At 40.5% G+C, this 25,775-nt stretch overlaps 2 protein-coding genes across 2 annotated transcripts in view; both read right to left on the bottom strand.

Annotated features, from left to right (window-relative positions):
- LOC102789464 (glucosidase 2 subunit beta-like) overlaps window positions 1–22,303 on the bottom strand; it is a 164,705-nt gene extending 142,402 nt beyond the window's left edge. Inside the window, exons 1-6 of the mRNA XM_087837323.1 lie at window positions 22,128–22,303; window positions 21,675–21,791; window positions 19,373–19,468; window positions 14,919–14,976; window positions 13,876–13,993; window positions 7,045–7,174 (exon numbers count right to left, since the gene is read on the bottom strand). Of these exons, the coding sequence (XP_087693449.1) occupies window positions 7,045–7,174; window positions 13,876–13,993; window positions 14,919–14,976; window positions 19,373–19,468; window positions 21,675–21,791; window positions 22,128–22,209 (601 nt within the window). The 5' untranslated portion in view covers window positions 22,210–22,303. The remainder of the gene's footprint in view (window positions 1–7,044; window positions 7,175–13,875; window positions 13,994–14,918; window positions 14,977–19,372; window positions 19,469–21,674; window positions 21,792–22,127) is intronic.
- A 750-nt stretch (window positions 22,304–23,053) lies between these two features.
- Window positions 23,054–24,561, bottom strand: LOC102785941 (doublesex- and mab-3-related transcription factor A1-like). Its single transcript, XM_006806267.3, has 2 exons — window positions 23,965–24,561; window positions 23,054–23,811 (listed from the first exon to the last, which is right to left on the bottom strand). Exons 1-2 carry the CDS (start codon window positions 24,440–24,442, stop codon window positions 23,054–23,056), a joined length of 1,236 nt encoding a protein of 411 aa, XP_006806330.2. The 5' UTR covers window positions 24,443–24,561.
- Window positions 24,562–25,775: the final 1,214 nt, after the last annotated feature.

The raw sequence follows: 25,775 nt of genomic DNA, 5'->3' as shown, positions 1-25,775 counted from the left end.
CTCTTTTATGTTTGACACTGTTTGTTTGGCTCTAAGGACAATCAAGCGTTTCCTTATCTGGAGAGGAGACGTATAAGCGGGGATATGAAGCGCTCTGTTAGAGTTCAGAACAGGAAGACAATGCCTGTTGCAACACGTGTTACTGCATTATTTCAAGAAGACATAAGTTTTATAAAGTCTACAGTCGGGTAGACAAGAAGTTTTGTTATTTTCCTTTGTGCAAATCATGTTTTATTAGAAATAAATATCAAGAACCTGTAGTCTTTTGAATTCATAATGGACCCTGGTTTCCAGAGAAGAGGATATAATAGTACAGCCAGTGTTTATGACTGGTCTGGTCCATATAGGTTAGCTCAGGGGAACTACTCGAATCCTCAGAGGCAAGATAGCAGACACTCTAAGTGCTTAGTACATCCTTCATATACAAAGATACAGACATTCTCTATATTAATATATTCCAACAATACATATTTTGTTGGATTCAGTTAATCTCTTCCTATTCTAACCTACCATTAGCGTTTGCATTTACATGTGAATGCACATTAAAGACAGGGAAGCGTAATCATCTATGGCTAACGGGCTTATAGTCTATTTCTCCTTCAAACAATTTTTATACAGAGATTTCCTTACATATACAGTACTGTGCAAAAATCTTGAGCGACACCCAATTTCTTTATATTTTGCTTGGAAGATGGGAAAAGAGTACATCAATTTATTCAAATATGTACAAACACACATGGAAATACAGTATCTAAACCAAAAACAGTGAAACAGTTTGTGAAATTCTAACAAGCAAATACTAGTCCTACATTTCCTCATACTTCATACAATAAGCCAAGTTTATGGCTAGCAGTTCTTTAGGAATGATGCTGTTAAAAAAATTAGGGTTTTTTTTTAACTGTTTTTTACTACAACTTACTGCATTTTTCAACAAATGAACAAATAATGAGTTTTTTGACGAGATGTTGGTAACAAAGTGCCCGAAGATACAATTTACATTTGGTTCCTTGATGAGTTGTCTGCTATGTGTCGACACAACACTGGTTTATCCCTTGAGTTAGGTGCCTTTTTAATCCTTCAGTGATTCATAAATCTGTAAAGCTTTAAAAGACCTTTGTAAAGTCAAAACAACTGTTTCTCAGGGAAACTTCAATAAAAATAACAGGAAATTAAAATACAAAGAAATGAGGTGTGGCTCAAGACTTTTACACAGCACTCTATCTGCAAGTCAAAGTCCACTTAAAAGAAATCAAATAAAGGATACTGAATCCCATCTTTATTTCACGCCTTCAGGAATAAAGACAATAAGCTTGTATCACACACATACTATGCTCTATATTAGTATGTTCTACTATCAGTGTTGGGGAGTAACGGAATACATGTACCGTCGTTACGTATTTAAAATACAAAATATGAGTAACTGTATTCCGTTACAGTTACCGTTCAAAAGAGTGGTATTCAGAATACAGTTACTTTGTTAAAATAAATGGATTACACGGCGGCCTTTTCCTGTTTTATATGTTAGGTTGTCCTCTCTCTATTTTTGGTAAATCCACACTGGTGGAAACCCAAACAAAACACGCATTGAGAGGCTCTAATGCCTGTGTCTCAGTCTCGCGGCTCATGTCACCTCTACTTGCGGCCTGCATAATGACACGAAGAAATATTTTTTTAAATTATTATTTAAAAAATAATTTAATATGAAGGCAATAGGCAGAGTGTTGCAGGCACGGCCCTAAAGAATGTAGCCTCGTGGGCAGTGTAGCCCAGTTGTAAGTAAGCTATTATGACTCGACTGTACACCGTGTTTGTGTTTTCCTCTGAAACTATAAGTTCCGTTGAAGCAGCCTTTCAACCCCTCTCTCTGTCTCTCGCTAGCAAAGTCGACCCAAACAATAAAGTAAAGCTAGTTTTCGGCTACACGGAACCCAACGTATTAGCCAGAGGTCCCTTTACTACGGAGCCGCGGTTCGGAGCCGCAGACATGTTTTACATACGTGCGGAATAGTTTTCTATACGAGATCGCTGCAAAAAGTGCAGCCTTACCTAATGTCCACCTACTGTTACTCATTTTATGTTAGGATTTAAAAATCTAGTTGGTATTGGTATGGCGAGTATCCATTTAGTAATAGCAATAAATCACACAGCAATAGTACATTCATGTAGTTGTAATAATATATTAAGTAATCCAAAGTATTCAGAATACGTTACTCTCATTGAGTAACGTAACGGAATACGTTACAAAATACATTTTGGGGCATGTATTCTGTAACCTGTAGTGGAATACATTTTAAAAGTAACCTTCCCAACACTGTATACTATGTTCATGTTAAGCAGATATGGTAGAGGCGATGGCCCCAATGCCACACACCCGCTTCGGATCAGTTCATACAATGGGCCTTATTAGCAGAAATCTACAGCAGGCCTAATTTTTCCCCAACCAAGTTGTCTGGGAAAGATACAGAATCTTAGATAGCGCCAATGTTCAGTAAGTATCCTGTCGTTAACACTAGCCCTGTCTGGGCCTAAACTGCGCTGCAGGTCCATAAATCAAACAATCACTATGGCATTACTGAGAGTTGAAAAACTGTCTAAAGTCTTTCATCTTTAACAACACAAAAGCCATATTAAACGCAGACTACTTTAGGCCCGGAAGTAGGATTCGTCACGTCATCACTTAATGACCGGATTATCTTGAAACAAGTCAGTTTAATGAGCCAGTTTTAAACTTGCCAAATTGCAAAGACACTTGTCATTTAAATTAGTATGTCTTGGTAATATTTTGGATAAAGCAGCAAACTTTTTTTTAAAATTCAACATTTCTTACACCATCCTAACTTCTCTGAAAACAATTCTAACACTGTTTTAGTTATAAGATGCAAAACTGTAAGTAGCTTTGGATGTTTGCCTCTTACAAAGATCACTTTCGTTGCTCCTGATTGATGAAATGTGGAAGAGCAATTTTGAAAAACAAAATGACATTGAATTGTTTGAATTTAAAAAAAAAAAAAAGTTAAATAAACTGAAGAAATAACTGTTAGATAAAGTGATTATTAAAATTATCCGTGTTACAAAAGTTTGGGTCGTCCTTATGTTCATGACAGCTGTACAAATAGCTGTACAAATAGCTGTAAAAATAGCTACGCTTGTTGAACACAATATGTGTTTTTTTTTAAAGATGTATTTAGCAACTAATGTATTCAGGTACGCCCACACATCAAACATCTGAGTCGACTCTGTTTCAATATAATTATAAAGTGGGTTGAACTGCGTGGTCCAGAATATTTTCCCCAGTTGGAGTTTTACTGTTTACAACCAAAATGTATGAGTGTACTTTTTAAATATAACCAGCCTTTGATGAACTCTTTGAATTACATGTGGAAAATGAGTGTGGTGTGCTATAACGACAGCAAACTAAGCCTATTTGGCCGCCTTGGCATTCTGCAATCTCTGTATTCATGCTACAGGCCATCCACAACTGCACACGAGCAGAATGGAAGTGGTTTGCAAGGCGGTCTGCTAGAGAAATCAGGTCAACCAGTGGATTACCAATGAACTTGAGGAAATCCCCTCAAACTATGGATGAACTTCAAGTCTGCGTAGCTTTGCATTACTGGATGTACAGTAAAAGAGAGAAACTATCACGAGTCGTACACTGTGCCTCTATATGATGGAGTTAATATCAAGCAAACATCATTAAAGAGGGAGGAGACCTCGACGTGAACCCAAGGCTTATCATGGATGCCATTAAGACGGAAAGAAAACAACCGCTCACGATCAGCGTCCTTTCTCATTAGCTGGGAATAACAAAGTCTTTGCTATTCAATGAGGATTTACTCCTGATTTCCCAACATGCTCAGCAAAATGGGAAAAAAAGGAAAATCAAGCCCACTGCTTTGCTAAAAGAAGAGCACTGAGTAACCCAGCTGTGTCTATGAACAAGCATATTCCTAATAAAAATGGCACATATGTGAAGGTTGGACTCATTGACTGAGTTGTAGTTCCTTAACAAAATAACTTGATAATTTAAAAGAAGGAAAATGGCAAATGCATGGTGCTTGTTTAGAATCTAATAAACGCATGAACTATATACCACACATGTCGAAATCAATACTACTTAGAATGCTGTTCTGTTACATCTAAGACCTGCAAAAAGTCCTGCAATATTTCTTTCACTGTATCGCACACAATGTGCCACAAGAAGCTAATTTTCTTTGAGGGTACAAATAACCTGGCCCTTTAAAACTTCTCAATAACTGCGCGTGAAGCCCTGGAGACACGTTTGAGCGACAGGCGCTGTAAAGGGAGAGACTGTTAAGTTCTACTTTGCAGGCTCAGCTGGTTGTTCTTCTGGCTTTTCATTCTTATTTTGACTCATGCGACTGACAGGTCAGAAATGGAAAGACGAGATATTCGTGGGGAAAAAAAAGTGTCTGTCTCATTGTGATGTTTCTATATTTGTTTGTAACTCAATGTGTGTCCTCACGAGTACAACGTTAAAAGGTCGTTTAAGGGAATTGTTTTATCGAATGTTTCTTGCGACCCAAATGTATAATTAAGGTAACTAACTGAAGTGGCTTTCTTAATTATTATTTCCCAACTGTGACACTGATGACAAACATGCTGCAGAGTTACAGTGACATAAAAGAAAATGTGGTAATTTAGTTCATTGTGTTTTGCAATTTTCATGTAGACCTGAGATTAACCCTATATAATGAAAATGTGTTTGTAAAGGTAACAATTGTAAAAAAAACAAAAACAAAACAATGGGTAATAATGATTTAATTTAAAACTGGAGTAAAACTGGTGACCCTTAAATTACATCCTAGAGTTTGTTTGTTTTTTTGTTGTGTTTTTTAAAGGCAGGTGGTTCCTGAAATGAATCAAAAACATCAGGATTATGTTTTAGCCAAATCATAGCCATCAAGTTTTTATAGATCAGTAGTACAAATCACAAAGTGAAGGCCATCACACACAGAGCCTGTTGGAAAAACATGACAGGAAATTCTGGATTTTTCAGATCCAAACTTGTTGTGTAACATATATACATGCCAAAATGTTGTATTTTTTGCAAAAATTTGTCTTCAAGAAACCCACTGTGAAAGAAATGAAGTCTGCACCAAGCGATGATGAGCTAGTCCTAATGTTTCTAAACAAGAAAAGGAGGAAACGGAGATTCTGGGTATGTCCAATTCTTAAAAGAAGGCAGCAACGGGGGAAAATTTCATTGTTTGGTCCAGGAGTTGACACTGTATCATGGCCGCTTTTGTACTTTGAACTCTTGTTCAAGAGTTCAAGAGTGTCTGAGGTAAAACTGAACCATTTTATTATTTCTATATTCAGTAGTGGTGTTCATTTTGAGCTACAAGCAGCGGTTTGACTGGTCAGATCTGTTTATCCAGCTCTGATCATTTGTAAAAAGCGAGCTTGGTTCGAAAGAATAAATGTCGGAAATTTGTCATGTGAATTACATAGTTGGTGTGACCGTCTGCATTAAGAATTTACAGAATTTACATATCCGGTGTTTAAAGGCCTTAACTCATTATACAAATACTATCATGATATTCCATAATAATAACAATTATACTGCGATACAGTAACCCTGCAGTACGTCGCTACAACATCTGAAAAATGCCTCTAAAAAAGGAGAAAATAGAGCTGGTTGCATGCATTGTCCTAACTGTCCTCCATGAGTTCCTTCTTCTTTAGCCCGAGTTGTTTAACGTCTGTTCACTTACACTCATTCATTTAATAAGCACCACCTCAATGAGTCATATTGCAGTGACTCAGTTTAACTGCTGTGGGAATCCATCTAGAGCACCTGCAATCTTTAAATAAAGATATCAGGATTTGGCAGCAGTGAATCCACACCACAGCGAAAGAAAAAAAGTCAATAAGATACACCGTCACATCAATACATTTTTCAGCTCCTACTGTTAGCAGATAAATGAACATTCACCAACAAGTAATGTCATAAGCAGGACAAAGACTGGAATTTTGAAGAAGCCATACACACACATGAACTCACACATTTATTAAAACTGCAAAATAAGACCCCAGATGGATGACAAAACACAGACAACACCTGCCAACACGACCACAGAAATGAAAACTGATGGTTGCAAAAACTTGAAGATGAGCAGTAATGGAAGTGAAGGATGATGGCGCAGGGAACACGGGGGGGTGACGACTAGCAAAGGTCAGCTTGCACACCTTGGGAGGCATGATGGATGTGTGCTCTGAGAAGCTCCAAAGTCAAATGACCTTTATTGCAATCAAAACTTTTATTTTGAACACACAAGGCAGAATCAATTACCAGCACTATACAATATCTAGGTGTGTGCTGTTTGATATATGGAAGAGCAAAGAATAAGACAGAAGTTTAAAACATTAATAAATACTATTTCTGTGTTTTATAAGGCATAACATGAAGGACTGTTTTAATATCTGTGCTGCAACAAGCTAGAAATCTAAAACTAAATCTTAAATTAAGCGAACTTAACCCAAACGGTCTCCATGCACTGCCTTCCCAACACAGACTTAATGATTCTAAATCCACGTGGACTACAGAGCTAAAAACGACTGAGCCCGTTTCCCATCCAGCCTCACTACTTTCAATACGTTCACATACACAAGTCTGAACGTCATTTAAATGCCGAGCCAGCTTGTGCTTGCAGTGATAAGGGAATTTTCCAGTGAGTCATAAGCAACTTCTCTCTGAAGGCTTGTGGAACCTAAAAAGAGAGCTGGGGGAAATGCAATATGCTGTTGCTCAGCAATCCTCTCCCAGTCCGCTTATTTCAACGACACAGGCATCTGTATTTAACCCTTCCAGCTCCTCCCTATCTTCTACCATTTGTCATCCTGACCGTGTGACCTGAGGTTCTCAGGCCAATTTACTTTTGCTCAATGTAAGGTCGAGATGAAATGAAAGTTGCCCTGCAGTTGCTAAAATTGCCTAACTACTGTCCACAAACTGAAGCAATTTGGGGAAAGGAGCAAATAGATTTAAAAGACTCCGATTAAAAATGGCTTGACCCTTACCACTGTTCCCTGCTTCCAGTGCCTTTAATGTTTGCTCTTTGAGTCGGTCGGCTTCGTGTTTTTTCCTCCTGTGTTCCTCCAACTTGACCTGCAGGTCTTCTGCCACCTGCTGGAGCTCTCTGAGCTGGGCCTAATGAGATGACATGAAAACAAAAAGTAGAAAAAACATGGCCAACTTTGTCAAATTTATAACTATACCTTACAGTCAACATGCAAGATAGCAGCAACAGTTTGCATTGGTCTTAAATCTGATTGATTACAATCTTGAATCGAACTACTGTGTGTGGGGGGGGGGGGGGGGGGGGGGGGGTTTAATCAACGTCCTTTGGAAATGTAACTTTCATGCAAGCTGCACTAGCCCAAAGAACATTAGCGTTCACATTTGATGTTCATGAATTTGGCTATTGTTCAGTTTTAAGTCTTAAGTATTGGATAGTGGCTGCAGAAAGACAACGCACAGAAACAAGCCCCCTAAAAGTAAAGCAGTATTACAACATTTTGTATTACGCTTGTACTGTTGTTACAGATTGGGACAACCTACACAGTACTGCCACACTAAAAAACAGAGACCGTTTCTTAAGTAATGTTAATTTCTCTGTTGTTTGGTTGGCTCATTACCTTATTATACAATGTTTCCAGATGTCGACTCTAAACATTTTGGAAACAGGCTGGTCTTTTCGATAACTCAACCACTCTCCCACTGAAAACGCTACGTCCAGATGATCAGACTCAACTTTTTGGTGCATGGAGCCAACAGTTGCAGTTTAAGGTGAAATGTTTCAGCAACTAACAGATGCGTTGGAATCAAATTTGACACGGACTTGAACGTCAACCACAGAGTGAGCATGAATAAGTTGTAATAATGTTGATGATCCACCAATTAAAGTTTTATTTTGCTCAGCATTTCAAATACCTACAGAACTAATGAGAATGCCAACACCATCCATTTTTCATGCTTAGTCCTTTGATGGTAGTATGGAAAATACAATTATAAACCTCCAGAGCAGTAAAATGAAGCCAACTCAGAAATACCAAAAACCGCAGTTCATTGAATGGCCACTTGAGGGCATTTGAGTCAACCATCTTAAAAGCTTTAATAATGAAAATACCATATTTATAGATTAGTACACATTAGGGCTGCCACAAACGATTATTTTGATAGTCGACTAGTCACCGATTAATTTTGCAATTAGTCGACTAATCAGATAATCATCCATTGAACGTAAAACGTACAGCTTATTGCACCAGCAGCATCTGCTCTTATATGACTATCATTAGCTTACAGCTTTAAGTGTTTAAGGTATGTGCTAACTAAAAATAAAGACAAGATGATAGTTTATTAAATTTTAATGAAATTTGCAGATTGTTTCGGTTTAATAAACTCCTTGCTATCTAAAATATAACGGGACACCGGAGTATATTCTCGAGCATCTCACACTTCTGATAATCAGCTGTCTGCTTGACGTTTATTCAGCTGTGTAAAAACTATAACTTTAATCTCAGCCAAACCGATTTACTCAGGAACAAATAAAATACTAAAAAAAAAGCCAAACAATAACATTTTTAAGTTATCAAGTGACTTATATATCATGTTTAACCTGAGTAGCGAAAGACAGCGGTGGGTTTGAAAACGATGTGCCGGGAGTCCGGTGTTCTCACCGGCTCTAGTGAGCCTTGCCCCCGGCTAGCTATCGAGCTAGTGGGTAACAGACGTCTCCGAAAACGTCGGAGCGCTTTTGAAAATATGTGGTGTCTTGATAAACTGAGCAGATATTTGAGGTTTACACAGCTACATTCTCACCTGAAAATACGTTAAACGTTTATTTTGTGACCCAGAAAGAATAATAAGAGTAATATTAAAACTAACTAGCTGCCGCCATTGTTGTAAACTGAGCTGGGCTGCGCTATGAATTCTGGGACAGAGCTACTTCTTCTTCGGGGTTTAACGGCAGCTGGCATCCTTGTACATGCAGTGCTGCCATCTTCTGTTTCAGTCCGTTATTACACTCTTAAATCCTACTACTTACTTTTGTGATCTTACAAAGCTTCAAACGACGCTTCGACTATTAAATTGGTCGTTGATGATTTTGATAGTTGACGTAATCGTGACTAGTCGACTAATCGTGGCAGCCCTAGTACATATAGTCCTTTTGCTCTCTATAGCTAATTATAGTGTGACGTGTTAGAACTCAAATTCTATCGATTCATCAAAATAGGATTTTACAAACCAGTGGTTAATGTCAGAGCAGCTGCTGTATGTCCATAAGAAAACCTCCCACCTGCTTGATAGCAGCATGTTAGCACTGTTGAAGCAAGCATGTGTGGATGTTGTTGTTTAGCACTCAAAACCATTTCATTCCTGTGTACACTGTGATTATAGACACTAGCAGAAAGTTCTTCATCCCGTATTTAGCTGCATCTTGAACAAAATTCCATCGCTGATACAAATTTTGGAAGTATATGTTGACAGTCGCACATGAAACAAACGCACTAACCTAACATTGTATTTGCAGGGGGGTGATGAATGCATAAATCAAAAGAATTGAGATTTGTAATAACTCTTTTTGAAAATATATAAATGTTAATAATCACTATTCATGTGACTATAATCATGCAAAGTTTCACTGATATTGGCCCACCAGTTAAGGAGGCGAGTACACGCAGACATATGCTAACATCATTATAATAACATTCTTAATGATAAACAAAGCACAGAGACTATTATTGAGAGATAAACTGACAGATAAACAGAAGCACGAGAATTTCCCTGTTCTCTCTTTCCGTTTCCCCGTCTAGCTCCGGAAGAGAACCAACCAACACCGTGTATTTACAAAAACTTGTACCACAGCAGCCGGGCCTGCACAATGGACTATTTAAATCACTTGCATCAGGAGGTGTTGCTGTCGCACCAAATACGACAGCTTTTGACAACCAAGCATAACCTATCATCACTCTCTGTAATGGACCAATTAATATGAAAGAGCAGCAGCTCCTTGTTCGCGTGCATGTGTGTGTGCATGTGTGTGTGCATGTGTGTGTGCATGTGTGTGTGTGTCAACTCTGCCTTCCAATCTGTCCTCAGAGACTCTCATAATGCAGTGATGGATTCTGCGAGGTTCAGCTAGGGATGACTACCTTTCTAGGCCATGCTGCTTGCTTAGACACCTTCAGCTTGCAGCGGTGATTTATGGGCTCCATTATGAGGAGTACAAGAACATATTTACTTGTGGAAAAAACACCGTAACATGCAAAAAGTTCTTCCATTGTGTAAAAAAAGAAGTAGAAAACACCAGAAACTAATATAAAGCTTCTCGCTGTTGCAAATTCTTCAAAGAATTAAAAACAAAAAAGTAGAGAAAAGTGATTCTGAGGATAAGGAACGGCTGACGCTGCACTTCATTTCCTGCTTTAACATGTACTTTTAAGACTGGGCCAATAAACAGCAAACATCGTGAAATGGGTTTTATTGAATACCAATTTGTATTCAATTAACAGCAGCATTTCCATTTCTGCTTGTTCTGTGGCACGTGAGGCTACAACGCCACGCTCAACTTCTAATTTGATTTTTTTTTTGGTTAAAGTTTGATCGCAAGTGTTTTCTTTAACAGTTTCCTCTTGAACCCTTGAACCACAGGAAGGGTTCATTTTTGAGTCATTGTGTAAGGTTTCCAACACGAGGCCCCGGAGGTAACCCTGCCATATCAACAGAGACACGCTGAGAAAAGAGGATCGCAAAGTGCGGCAGGGCTAGGAGGGCTGGGTGACACTTCAGCCTCGATCTGCCAATCAGCTGCCACCGAAAAGAACACGGAGAGGGGGAGAAAAGGAAAAGAAAGGAAAATAGAGCAGAGTGCAGGGTAAAAACCCAGGGATCATCAGCTGGCAAATCAGACATGTGTGAGCTCGCACATGTGAGTGTGATAAAAAGTGGCCTTCGGACAAATCTGTGCTGTAAACAAGTGGTTTCTTTCTCTTTTCTTTCCCTGACATCTTTTATAAGCGCTGCAAGATTTAAACAGCTGTACTTAAAATCCTTCAAGATACCTTGGAAATGAATAATCAGGGCAGGAAATAACAAGGATTCATAGCAGCCCTGAAAAAAGTCAGAACAGTGTAAATGTGCTGCATCAACAAAGAGTCCAAAATCCAAATAATGATGATGAACAACACTCAGTTGTTCATCATCATTATTTGGATTTCATTTCAATAGCTAATACACTTAAATCTGTAGGTGCTGCAGTGTTGGAAAGTAACTTGTAGTTTCTAAAGGCCACTAATGCATTAAGTAATGAGACCACTGAAGCATCCTCAGAGATCCGCAGCTGCCAAATTTACCATATAATTTGCACCAAACTCCAGGAGTCCGTCTCTAAGTTGGCTCAGTGCTCGCTGAAGTAAATGTGCAAATGGAGAGGAAAAACTGTAAAGCAGTTGCTGCTCGACCCCAAGTTCTGCAAAGGAGTCAAAAAGAGAGAAAAAAAAGGCCTGATTGCTCACGTACTTGTTTACTGGTGCTGATTTACACCCAGTCATTTACTCCTTACTGCTTTAGAGCGACGGCAAATGAAGTATAGTCACAGCTGAATTCCTTAAGAGACAAAATAAAATGCAAAGTAAGGTGGCAGGAGCAGAGTATGATGATGTTTACGGGTTACAGATAACAGTACGAACTAGAATTCGAATCTGAGACGTGACGCATTATATAGCATAGTGATGTCTGTTGTGCTAAAACTGGAGGCCACTCAGCAGGAAATGACATGAATTGATCAACTAAAACGACACGATCCAAGTAACATAATGGAGGGAGGAAAATAGCAGGGCTTTTTTTTTTTTTTGACAGCTAGGAAGCAGCGAGCTTCTTACTGTGATAAGGCAAAAAGTACCTGCACAGCAGGCTAAGGCTGGTGCTGGAAACTGGTGCTGGGAGCACAACAGACGCCTTTAGCAGCAGGTGCTGCGAACATGTATGATCAAAACAGCATCACAAGCTGCTCACTGCTCAATAGCAATGCTCTGAGCGCAGCATATATGAAAGCAAATTAACCTTTCCGTCAACTGTTAGCTAAAAAAACGCTGTAGAAGCCACTGTATGGCAGCACACGCAGAAAAACAGTTAACCAAGTGTCTTTATATACTAACTACAAGCACTGTACATTTACCTTTAGTCCCCTAACCAGAACTGCTTTCCTGTACAATATAATCCACTAGCTTTTCTTATTAGAGCCATCACATTCATCTTAGCCAGCTGTTGGTTCAAAGGGCTTTACAAATGTGTCTCTAGACTCGTCTGAAGGTTCTCAGTCATCATAATCTATGGAGCTTGAAAAGAAAAGTGTCTGGACTTCTTTAAGTTTCCTTGAAGATGTTTCACCTCTCATCCTCTCATCAACTAACTTTCTGCTTCTTAACTCAGATAAAACTGAGGTCATTGTACTCGGCGCTGAAAAGCTTAGAAATATGGTATCTAACCAGATTCTTACACTGGATGGCATTACCTTGGCCTCCAGTAACACTGTGAGGAACCTTGGGGTCATTTTTGACCAGGATATGTCCTTCAACGCACATATTAAACAAATATGTAAGACTGCGTTCTTCCATTTGCGCAACATCTCTAAAATTAGAAATATCCTGTCTCAGAGTGACGCTGAAAAACTAGTTCATGCATTTATTACTTCCAGGCTGGACTACTGCAATTCATTATTATCAGGATGTCCAAAAAACTCACTGAAAAGCCTTCAGTTAATCCAAAATGCTGCAGCAAGAGTACTGACAGGGACTAGAAAGAGAGAGCATATTTCTCCTGTTTTGGCTTCCCTTCATTGGCTTCCTGTTAAATCCAGAATTGAATTCAAAATCCTGCTCCTCACATACAAGGTCTTAAATAATCAGGCCCCATCTTATCTTAATGACCTTGTAGTACCATATCACCCTATTAGAGCACTTCGCTCCCGCTCTGCAGGCCTACTTGTTGTTCCTAGAGTATTTAAAAGTAGAATGGGAGGGAGAGCCTTCAGTTTTCAGGCCCCTCTTCTGTGGAACCAGCTTCCAGTTTGGATTCGGGAGACAGACACTATCTCTACTTTCAAGATTAGGCTTAAAACTTTCCTTTTTGCTAAAGCATATAGTTAGGGCTGGACCAGGTGACCCTGAATCCTCCCTTAGTTATGCTGCAATAGACGTAGGCTGCCGGGGGGATTCCCATGATCCATTGAGTTTTTCCTTTCCAGTCACCTTTCTCACTCACTATGTATTAACAGACCTCTCTGCATTGAATCATATCTGTTATTAACCTCTGTCTCTCTTCCACAGCATGTCTTTTATCCTGTCTTCCTTCTCTCACCCCAACCGGTCGCAGCAGAGTCGCAGATTTTAAGCCCTATGAGGGTCATGGACCCCCTATTGGACCCTATAGACTCACGGTGGTGCTGAAGCCACCAGCTGGGGGCCTTCTTGTGTGCATGTGCAATCTCCCTCCAATCACTCCAGCAGTCCAAAGACATGCATGTTAGGTTAACAGGTGATTCTCCAATTCCACTTTGATGCTGAACTAGACAGGTGAGAGCAACCAATTTAGTGTAATGTTACCCTGCTGTATCACTAATTTAACTATTTGCTTTGAGGAAGACTGCTTCAAACCTGTTAATCAGTTCTGTAATAGTTTTGTAACCTCTAAAATCGAAATCACAAAAGTTCTCCAAGTTTTCTCCTGACGTAGAGGCCGTGCTTAGACGATGACTTAGTTCCAGTGTGAACACGAACTGATCTACTTTTTGGGTGGTTTTCAAACACATGCCGTATAATAGCTGGAACTTCTACAAGAATTTTTTTTACCTGTTTCTCCCTCCAGAGCAGCACTCCCTCCTCAATCAGCTGCTGCTTGAGTCGCAAACCTTCATCCAAGGTCCTCATCTGGCCCTCCACGTACGCCCTCTCTCTCTGTCCTAGATTCCTGGAGGAAAGGCGAGAGAGAGAAAGAGAGGAAGCACAGTCCCATCATTACTGAGAAAACGTCAGCCGCTCCTGTTATGGTCACCGAGATGGCGCAATCCAATTTTTAAGGGCCTGCGATGCAGCAGGAATCCAAATGGGAAAATAGAAGAGTAAATAAGATGGGGGCCGATGCTCTGCGGCTCAGCTAAATTGTTTCTGAAGCCTGGCAAACACAATATGAGTGCGGACCTTGTGAAAACATAATGAGATACACTCTGCTTGTACGCGGCTTCGAGACGAATGGCGCGGTGAATGAAATAATAGAGGACTGTCAACAAAAGAAGTGGGTTAGCGACATATACACAGCGGGCTGCGTTTCTGCGCCGCAGCATCGTCCATCTTTGCAGCTCAGCTCAGAAAAACATGATAAATACATCGCGGCAGGAAAATGAATTCTTATAAACAGCTGTATTCAGGGACCTTCCACCTTTGCGCCGTGTAATTTATAACTTATCTAAATTATCTCCCAGGAAAAAAAGGCTCTGGGTGGTGGGAGCAGTTTAAAGCAAAAAGGAGGAGGAGGAAAAATTTGCAAGAAGGTCGTGAGTCACATTTGCATTTAACAGATGAACTCTTCAATACAATTTTGTGATGCACACACAGCCCTGAGTTTTTAAATCACAGTGACACCATGCCCCCTGGTGGCACAGTAACCGATTCACTGCAGAGTCCATCATACTGCTGCTATGGTAAGCAGCTTTCTATTCAGATGATGGTGAATTCCCCTCAAAGATCTGTTTTATATCAGACCGCATGAATATCTTTTCACATTTGGATATTTATTTTTAAATAACTGGACCCTCTGGCGTCTGGCGACATATTTCGAGTCAAACTGCACATGTGTTAATACATAAATACAGAATCTCAATTTTGAATCGACTGACCAGCAAGTGTTCTGGCAGCGAGTGTGGCTGTTGTATTCATCAGAAGCATCGCAGCAATCTGGCAAAGAGACACAGGAGAAACCAATCCAATGCACACAGACCAAAACATGAAAAGCATACCACATTGTCAGAACGGAGATGTTTACAATGTCTTACTCTATTACTACACAACAGATCAAAGTTTGTTTTTTTAAACTCTTACACAACAAAAAAAATACAAGATGCTTTCTGCAAAAGCAATATTTTGCTTTCCAACATATAATACACAGTTTTTTTCATTAAAATGATAACAAACAATAAACACAAATATGCTACAGGAAAACTGAGCTGAAACTTTAAGCCAATAAATTCTTCTAGTAAGTCAAGAGAAACTTCGACGGCATCTTTAACACAGCCTGAACCGTCTTAGGCAGCTTTCTTGGAATTTCTTTAAGTAGTCTTCAGGAATAGTTCTCTAGACCTCTTAAAGGACATTCAAAGCTCGTTGGATGTTGGCTGCTGTTTATTCTGTTTTCTGATCCCACTCTTCTTCAATAATGTTGAGCTCCAGACTCTGGGGAGGCCAATCCATGACTCGTTTTACTGCATTGGCAGCGCGTTTGGGATCGTTGTCATGCTCAAATATGAAGCTGACTCGTTCCAGATGGTATTGCACAGTGAATCAACATCTGATGATACTTTTCTGTGTTCATAACAACATCGATTCTGATCCCCAACAAAACTGGCTGAAATACAGCCCATAACAGAGCCTCCACTAAGTTTTACAGACAAACACTCACTATTATACCATTCAATTGACCTCTTCTGTACATACTGGAGGACACAAGACTTCTGCACAGTACTGTAGCTTAGCACAGCACTAAGGCTAGAAACCATGGTGATGTATCCACTGTGACATCTGACAGTGCTTTGTGAAGCTCAGGTTTAAAGCTGTTGGGGTTTTTTGGAACCAGAAGTGACCATGGCTGAAAACGCTGGTTAGAAAAGTGCATCAGCTCAGTGTATGGGTGCAGCGCAGACACTGCTAAGCAACATAAAAATAAAATAGAATTTCACTTGCTGAAGCACAGACGTCTCGGATAGGCTATCAGTACAATTAACAACACAGCAAGGCATGTTATTGGATAATATAGCTCAGATAACTCCAGTAATAGAGCTCCAAAAAGCACCATAAATGTGGTTGAAAGGTCAAGTTCAGCAACTTCAATTAGCTGAGGTGAATCTTAGCAGGCAGATATTGGTTACAGCCGCCTGTGGCTGTTTCCACCTGGCAGTCAAGCCTAACCAAAGTTTAAAAGGTGACTTGTAAAAAAAAAAAAATCACAGTTGTTATGAAGGTGTAAATTATGTTTATGGAGCAAAACCTTTTTTTCTACCAGCATGTAAATATGATTTTTCTTTTTTTTTTAATGATTTTTCTTTCTTGCTTAAGTACAGTTGCCTATTTTAACATGAGACTGTTTCAAGAGTGACTTCATTTTGGATACAGCCCCATGTGGTGCCTTGAGGATTGCAGGTTTTTGCCACCACTAACTCAAAGAAGTGTATCTCCCAAAGTGTCAGACAACGCAATATCACGGGTCAATATTAGCTCTTTGCCTTTATATAAGTATCAGCACAAAATTCAAATTTAAAAAGTAAAGAAGAAACGCCCTTCAACAATGTTACAAGGGTTGAAGTTGCATAGTTTATCCACAAGAGGGCACCTCTGGAACTTTTCTATAGGCAAGACCAAAAACAACCAGACGATCCCAGCAAAGACGAGCAGTGCAACGGAATATCGCTACATATAACAATGTGCTACTGTTATGTGTAATTATATTGTTACATTTATTGTGTGTGAAAGAAAAAAAATTAACCAGTGCATCAAAATATCGGATTTTTAAATCACCAAATATCGGTACGCTTTTTAAAAATCCCATATCAGTCGTGCTCTATCAGATTATCCTTTAAAACTTCAACATACTGCATAAAACAAAACATTTCTGTGTAATGACAGTAATAATAATAAAGTATCGACGTCTGAGTTGAAGCCGGACGATTCACATTAGCAGCTGCTGCAATGGTTTTCTTGGTTTTCATCATTCTGCAGCTTGTGTTGTGTTTTGAGGCAGCTGAATATGACAGTTGTGTTGCTTTGCAGTAATGGCCTTTTATCTACAGTATATCACTGCGGTCAAGTGCATTTGGGAAAGCTCGTGCTGTGCGGTGCAGGGAACAGCTGTGATTGGCATAAGCAGGCAGGTCATCAAGCGATGATTTAGGGAGCGCTTTCCTGGCTTTTGCTTTGTGTTCTTCTGGTCGAGCACACGTTTACAGCATCGTGTTCATTTAATCACGAGAAGCCACACGATTGAAATGTAATTAATTATGCTGACAAATGTATATTCTCTTTCATGTTGAGCTACCCATGAAATCTTTGTCCTTAAAGTTGAAGATTAAATCTTTAGGTCTGCGTGACATCTCTCTGTGTTTCGAAGAAGGTCTCTTGATTTCAGCCACTTATAACATCAGCTGCATGGTGTTTTGTAAGTGCTCAGATCTGGCTCTTTCTCTGATGTTTCACCCAAGAGAGTGGGCACAGTGTGAAATCTCTCAATTATCCAGAACCCCATTGGTGACCCATCGAAAGAGAGCATTACAGTCCAAAAAGGGAAGCCAATGAATGTCTCTGAACAACCAGTCAAAGAGGAAAAGCGATGATGAATTAGCTATTAAGTGGCTCCATTCAAAGCAGAGAAGGTATGAGAAGAAGACAAGTGGGAGCAGAATAAAAGGAAAGAGGAAAGGGTGAGGGCGGCTTTGGGAAATATTCTCCTGCCGCTCTTTCATGCTTCATTCCTTCAGCTTTATTTCCTGCGATGGTTACATGCCGTCTATTGCTACTGCTGCAGAACGAGCTGGTGACAGAGCAGAGATGTCAGCAGCAGAATGTATTGAATTTATCCAAAGTGGCGAGCTACTGGAGAACAAAAGTGGAAAAGAAAAGGGAGGCTGAAAAACTACCTGATTAGGCAGCGCATGTGGCAAGAAAGAATGGAAGAAAGCCTTGAGAATAATAGAAGCAGGATGTTTTTCAAGGAAAGCTGAGCGAGGGAAGTGACTGCATGTACGCATCTGCATTTGTGTGAAGGCAGCCATGTTCTGTTTGTTGAAGCTACATTGTTTGTTTGCGCTACAAAAAAGACTGAGAGTGCGTACATCAACATGTCAGCATCTGCACATCGAGCAAAACATAAATTCCTGTCCGTGTCTGCAAAATACACAAGAGGGAAAGTAAACAACAAGTTTTTACTCGGTAAAATCAGGACTTTAAGTTATTTTGATGAAGACCCGACAGCGTGTTTTTGATTACGTGGTTGTGATGCTATTGCATTAACAAAATACACAAAGAGATGTAGAAAAAAACTTGACAGATAACTCATATGGGACTTTTGGTGCCAATAACAATGCTAAGTTTTAAGGAGTTAAAAAAAAGTCTATCACAGGAAGTGATTTTTCAAATTGGACAGACTTCAGCCCCACCCACCAGGGACCAACAGTCGGGTAAGTGGAAGACCAGTGCTGGATGGTAAACAGACTAATAGAGAGATGTCCTTTCTAACAACACATCGGAGAGCAACTTGCCCAAGGACACTTTGACATGCAGACTGGAGCAGCCAGGGATCAAACCACTAACCTTCTTATTAGTAGATGACCTTCTGTAACCCTGATATATCACCCAAACTCACTAACATCAGCCATGCATCAGTAAATAAGAGCAACTTAATGATGGAGGTTGCCAACATTTATCTATTGTATTCACAGCTCGACCAATACCGTGTTTTTGAGACCGATATTTTGTGATATAAAAATCCGATATTCCAATTTTTTTTCTTTCAGACATATAAAACATAAGGAGATTTTGCTAATGTTTGTTTTGTTCAGTTATGTACTTACCTGTTTCCCCTCAGCATAGTGTTTGTGTCTGAGGCATGCTAAAGTTGCACAGTGCCCTCTGGTGGATAAACTATGTAACATCAACATTCATAACATGCCTGAAGGGCGTTTCTCCCATCTGTTCTTTACTGTTTTAATTTTCATTTATCATTTTAAATGGCTAAAGTGATCAACGACAAATAGAGAATATCAGCCTGACAATAAATCAGTCAGGCTTTATTCTGCTCAGCTATAATATGTCCAACATGTGAAAATAAAACTATTAACATATCTTCATAACCAAACAGCAGCTACATTAATACTGATATACAGTATCTGTGATAGGACAATGTTCCCTGTGCTCTATGACGGCTGTAGGCTTTAATCTATGAATACCTGCCAAGTTACTCAAACCACCTCTGCAGTAGTTTCCACTCAGCGGGGATTTCCAGGACCGCAAGTTGCCCTGATGACATCCAAACAGAAAAGGCGGCTACCAGCCGACAGTAAGACACAATATTAAACCACAGCCTTACCACAGATGCCATCATTGACTCTGGATGATGGGATGTAGTGCGGGCGAAAACCCAGATTGGTGCAGTAGAATCGGCCATGAGGACAGGCTGAAGTGCCTACATGGAGCAAGGAAAACTGGTCAGCACTGCATTATAAACTAATTTGCAGAAACAAATGAATTTACCTTAAACTGTTCACAACGCTTGCAAAGACATTAGCCACTGCACCTGATTACTTTCTCTAAAAATTAAAACTTTTAAACATTTACTTGTATTGTTGATGGGTTTTTTTTGTTTTTAATCATTATTTTATGTGTGTGTCTTTTTAAAATTTCAAAAATGAGTGTATCTCAAATCTGGTTAGTGTTGGCAGAAGTTAGCCGCAGCCCTGTGCCCCACATACAAACTGTAAATGATGTGTGACATAATGATAAAAGCCACGACTGCATAATGAAATCGGGGATGTTTCTCCTCTGTCTTTTCCCGTTTATGCTACACAAGAGAAAATGCCATCGATCTTTTAATATTTAAACCCTGAAATCTCCCTGGCATGCCATGCCTTCCACATACATTGTCTCTTTTGTTTGTATTGATTTCATTAAGGTGCCTATACTTATACTTGTAAATTTTCTTATATTAGACAACAATTCATGCATTTTTTCTTAATTTCTGGAATTCCTTGAGAGAAAAGACTTGCATTATTCAACCTAAGGAGATTTTTTTTTTTGTGGGGGCGGGGGGGGGGGGTAATTATACTGATTACACCACAGCAAGAAGATCCTGGGTTTTACTCTTCAGAACTTTACAGATTTGTGACATTGTGCAAGTCATCACATGCAGACTTCTGCTTCGTTGCTAAAAAAAGATGCTAGAGAGGTGACACTCAAGCTTTATGTGGGGAGTTTCTCACATCTTGAACATGAACTTAGTTTACAGGTGTAAGTTGCAGCTAAAAGTATTGTAAAACATCTCTCTGAAGCTTCAGTGAAACAGGGACACAACATTTTGTCTCAGCCACAGCCTGTCAAAGGCGTATCGAGGGAAGGGGCACTAGAAAATGTGGAAAACCACAGAAGGTGGTTTACTTTCTCCCCTGTACACTGCAGGAGACAGCATCATGTGAGGAGCGGGTTCTGTGGCAAAGTCACAAAATATCCAGTAACTTCAGAAAGAGTGCCTGTATTTGCTAAGGAGGGTATGGTAGAGTTTGCATATCACGATAGCTTGAAAAGTTTTGAGATAATTCTGATAAAACTTTGTAGCTGTGTAGGGCAGGGTCATGTTAACAATCTATTAAAACTTGGTTTACGTCCACCAAAGTCTTCAAGATCAATTTAATGATTTATTGGTCAAAAACTAAAAGAAAAAAAACATATAACCTACAAACTATGATTCTTCAAGAGTGCTGGGTGTTGTCAGCATATAAAGTAGGATTTAACAATTTAAAATATCATGTCACATTTGATCTCTGACCTCTCCTTCAACGGTTAGTAGATTAACCTGCGGGTAAAGTGATAATAATGCTATATAAAGCTATTTAAAATAACAATACGTTTTCAGACTGACAAAAACATGTTGCCAAGAGATACTATTTGACTTTAGCTGAATTGATTTATTCTTACTTTGCCATTTACATCACAATAATAGATTGTAAGTATGTAGATGGTAATCATTAAATACATAACAATTTGACTACGTTACAATGTATAATTTATTTATTTTTTAGGAGGGTGGGGGGGGGGCTTTGACACTTGATATTTATTATTCAACAAATTTCACTAAACAATGTCATAAAGACTGCACATGTCCTGTATTGCAATCAAAATTACGCCAAGCATATTAAAATGGGTTTCAGCAGGGCAAACAACAAAAGCCTGCACTTTGCAGTTGCTTTTACTTAACTACAGATTTCTAGAAGTATGTTTAAAAATAACAAAGAAAACAATATGAATATGTACAAAATACAAAGTAAATACTTCCCAGAGAGTGAGCTGCCTTGGTGGGGCTTCTTGTTTACATGGCTTCTTGTTTTGTCCACGCAGTGCATGTCTTCGATATTGACAGTCTATGTTTTTGTTGTGTACAGTTTTTCCCCTCACACTTCCCAGGATGTAAAAGCATGCACTTTTAAAATCGGCGGCTGCTTTTTGCAGATCAGCTGATTGTGTTTTGCCCCCCAAAAACACATGCAGCTGATCTGAGCGCAGAAAACTTCAAAAGTCTTTAAAGTAAAACACTGATTTTCCAACAGAGTCACAGTGACCAGACAGACTGATAACGCTGACAGACAGAGGCCGGCTGGCCCCACTGATTAACCTTTTACCTGGTTCATCTGAGCCATCTTCACAGTCGCAGTAGTCGTCGTTCACCTGCTCAAATGGGATCATTCTCGACCCATCTATGCACAGAAACGACTTCCTCTCCCTGTAGAATCTTTTATCTGTTACAAAATAAAAGCAAACGCCCACTTTTGTAATCGCTGCTGGCTCTGAGGTGCAACCAGAATTGTAGCCAAACATTGTGCATCAGTGTGAGCGCTTATAGTGTCTTAGCACGGATCCTCTGGGGAGGGTAAAACAGCAGGTTTGTGTTGTGTTGCTACTACACACTCATAATGTTGTGTACCATTATTATGCTGTGTACTCTGTTATCACAGCTTGTAACGTGCTGCCCGCGTCTGAAACCAGGAGCTGCCAAAGCTTTAGCACCATGTAGCTGTTTCTGTATATATTTGGCAGCTACCTAGCTGGAAGCTAAAAGGGAAGAATGGACTTACAGGACGAGGATATTCCTCTTACTTTCCGCGAGTCCACATAACCACACCAAAACACAGCAGCGACAATAATGTAGACACGCATGTCAGCGCCTCCTGCCTCATAAAATCCCGCTCAAGGCTGTTTCAAACACTGCACCGCCAGCATCTCAAACTGCCGTGTCTCGACTTCCTGAAACACGCGGTCTCGTGGCGCTTCTGAGGCTTTCTATTGGTTTCTAGTTTAAGGTTCGTGTGATCATCCACCGACCAATCGCAGGGGAGAACGGCAGCTGAGGCGAAAAAGAGGACGAATTTGATTTCGTTTTACTGCACTTACGGCTTTATTTACATTTTAGAAATGGGAGTTTAAAGTTGAAGCTATTTAAGTGTAGCCTTTTTTAGAGAGCCAGCAGACATCTTTTGTAGTCAGCTGGAGCTCCTTCACAAGCACAGACTTCACCAAGGTCACTTCCACATAACATATTTACGACTACTGCACTTAAATAAGCCTGAACTAAAATGTGTGGAACGAAACAGAAAAAAAAGATGGTAGTAGATTCCTCCCCCCAAAGTGTTTAAAAAAAAAGAAGAAAAAAAGGAAAGAAACAGAAGACTTATCGTGGGACAAAGTCCGGTTTTTGTTAGTTTTGAGTGCTACACATGCAGTTGTTTTTCCCTTTTCTTTTTTATCACATCTAAAAAAAAAGTCGACAAAAGAGACTCACTTCATCATTTTATATTTGCACGAAATGAATACAAAATGTGTAAAACGAGAAAAGATAACTCTATTCATAATAAACAATTTGCAAAATTTACATTAAGAAAAAAAAGCATTGAGTCGTCAGATTTTAGTACACCATTGTGGTTCGAGGCACTTGAAAAGCGGTTATTTAAAAGCTACAGTTAACTTTTTTATTTATTTTCTTTTTTCCCCATGTGTCCCTTTTTTATTTAGTCTCGCTGTTTAGCCGTGTGTACAGGCCTGCATTGCATAGAGACTCCTTGCTTTGGATGTAAGACAGGTCTCGGATCATGCCGGGGAGGGAATAAGAGTCCAAGGGTGGACGCAGTGGGAACACTGGCATCAGTCCTGATGTCATGTATGGAGACATGAAGCCTGCCATGCCGCCGTTAGCGGAGGGATAGGCCAGCCGCAGGGGGCTGACGCCCAGGCGAGGGCTGAGGCCGTACAGGCTGTCTCCTCCTGGGGATGCGGGTATGTGCAGCGGGGAGAAAGCAGACTTGGCCCCCAGAGCACCGAGCCCTCCGGGCAGTCCCACAGAAGGCCTGCGCGCGCTGTCAGCGTCAATTTTGTTCTCTTTGGAGTTCAACGCCAGCTCAATGGATTTGACAATGTCACCTTTGCACGTTCTCACCATAGACTCCAGAGTGTCCCGTTTCTGATGGGGGAAGATCTTAGCCATGATGTCGGTGGGGTCACGGTCCGGGCTCAGATACTCATTGGGCTTCTCCGACTCGCTACCCGACTCTGGATCCGAGGAGGGAAGTGACCTCTGTGGGCTCTCTGTATGGTCTGAGCGGTGGTCCGTCGCAGGGGATTGACTTCCGCCGCTGTCCTTGCTGGGAGACAGCTCTTTCTTGTCACTTTGAGAGGGCAGCCGTGGAGAATGGGGTGCAAACAGAGGTCGGCCCATGAATCCGTTGTAAAAGTTGTATTTGCTTAATTTGTCCTCTGAAACTGTAACTACGGATGAAAAAAAAGGACAACAGCTTTTAAATTAAATGCGCACGAGGTAATCAAAGTTCACCAAAGCTGCAGAGGAACCAAAAAGAAGAACATTGTTGTGTATTAAAATAGTTATGAAGACAAAGTATACAGTCTTACATTTCAACTCACCGTCTTTCTGATTCTCACTCCCAAAAACATCGAAACAGGGAGCTGCCGGAGTACTGCTGGCAGATACGGGTACCCCGGCGCTAATGGACGATCTCTGAGGGATCCCTGCTTCCCCTCCGATCCCAGTGCAGGGGTACAAGAGCCGAAGATCCCGGGCCTCGCTCTCTTCCTGAGCCTGCTGCCTCCTCAACGCGACCTGCGCGGCCATCACCCGCTGCCTCTCTGCAATCAGTGTGCACTTTGCGCACACGCAGTCTCTCCAGCGACAAAAGCGCTTGTGGCCTTTGAGCGCAGAGACCACGCCGTGGTTCCTGCACCTGGCACACTTCGGGGTTCGGGGATATCCCCTCTCCAGCGTGGGGTTGCAAGCCTGGAGGAAGAGAGGCGGAGGACGCAGAAGGGAAGGGGGTACCGGCAGGCTACCGAGCGGGCCGGAGGTATGATCGGTCAGACCAAGGGGTCGGATCCTGTTTTCCATCGCTCAGAGGAGAGGGTTAAAAAAAGTCTACGAGTCCTGCAAAACTGTTTACGGTGAAATCATTCAGGTGTTTTGGACTTCTCTGAGCGACTGGTGTCTCTGTAATGCGCCAGCACCCTGAACCTGCGCGCCTTAAGTGTCTCCTCGCCAGGTGGTTTGAGTTGAAACACAACACCTTTGTCACACCCCTTTCCGCTCAAGCCTCTTAATGCCCTATCATGTTTATTTGCATCCCGGATGAATGGGCGGGGGTCTAATCTGCAACTGCATGCGACCATAGAGTGAAAGGGCAAATAAAATTTCAAAAACACTTGAAGCTTATCAAGACCAGATTAAAAAAAAACCCTATCTTTTAGGAAATAAAAACAAAACTGCGCTCTGTTTGAAATGACATGCAAATTCGCACAGACGTTGTAATAACATAAAGTAGCAGGCACAGAAGGTGGATCGAACAAGGCCAGCGTGTTACAAAACAAGCATTATTAGAAAATAAGAAAGAAAAACATGTTGCCTCAGGCCAGCTTCCATTCGGTTGCCCTAATGTGTGATGAATATTCACTATTAGGATGTTTTTCCCCCCTTCAACACAACAATGGGCCTAATAGCCACAAAAGAAACAGGTAATTATCTGCTTGGTTGTTCTGTTGAACAAATTACTCTGACAAAAGACCCATCTGTCAACAAACACCCAGCGAGATTGGCGAATACCTAATCACACCTTGTCACATGTTTCATTCATTTCCCTGCATTCAAACAGGATCCGGTTACACGCACCAGATTGCTTTGCCGTTATGACAAGAGAAGCAACTTGAGCATAATGTGACAAGCGCAGTGTCAGTCACCAAGGGCAACGCCACAAGGAAAAAAAATATCGTTCGGCAGAAATTCGCAAATATATGTGTGTGTGTGTGTGGGGGGGGGGGGGTGTATCATGATGCGAACCCTATTGTTCAGTTCAATACTCTATGAAATGAATCCAGTCATGTTATGTGTGTCCAAAACAAACATAAGGCTCGGGGGCCAGACTCGGCCTGCAAAAAGTCCAATCCGGCCCACTGGAAGGATTTAGAAAATGTGACAGGCACCGATTTGAAACCTTTTAGCTGTGTTATCATAAATTTTACAGTTTCTACTGACAAAGATTCAAGATTCAAAGTGTTTATTGTCATGTGTCACAAGAGCAAAGGCATTTCTCTGTGAAATGAAATTCTTTCTTTGCTGTTCACCCACAGATGCCGATTAATATATACACAATAGAAATAGAACATATAAATACAAATAATAGAAATAAATGAAGACAGAAAAGGAGACAAAATATGGAGATTTCAAACAG

This window comes from Neolamprologus brichardi, chromosome 3, assembly GCF_056152115.1.
Source record: "Neolamprologus brichardi isolate AB-2024 chromosome 3, ASM5615211v1, whole genome shotgun sequence".
Lineage (NCBI taxonomy): Eukaryota > Metazoa > Chordata > Actinopteri > Cichliformes > Cichlidae > Neolamprologus > Neolamprologus brichardi.
This window is presented reverse-complemented; position numbering and strand designations above follow the sequence as displayed.

Coding starts and splice junctions, on each gene's coding strand:
- LOC102785941 (XM_006806267.3), bottom strand. CDS start 24,442: ATGGAAAACAGGATCCGACCCCTTGGTCTGACCGATCATACCTCCGGC. Junction 23,812..23,964: donor GAGTGAGAATCAGAAAGACG/GTGAGTTGAAAT, acceptor TTTCATCCGTAG/TTACAGTTTCAGAGGACAAA.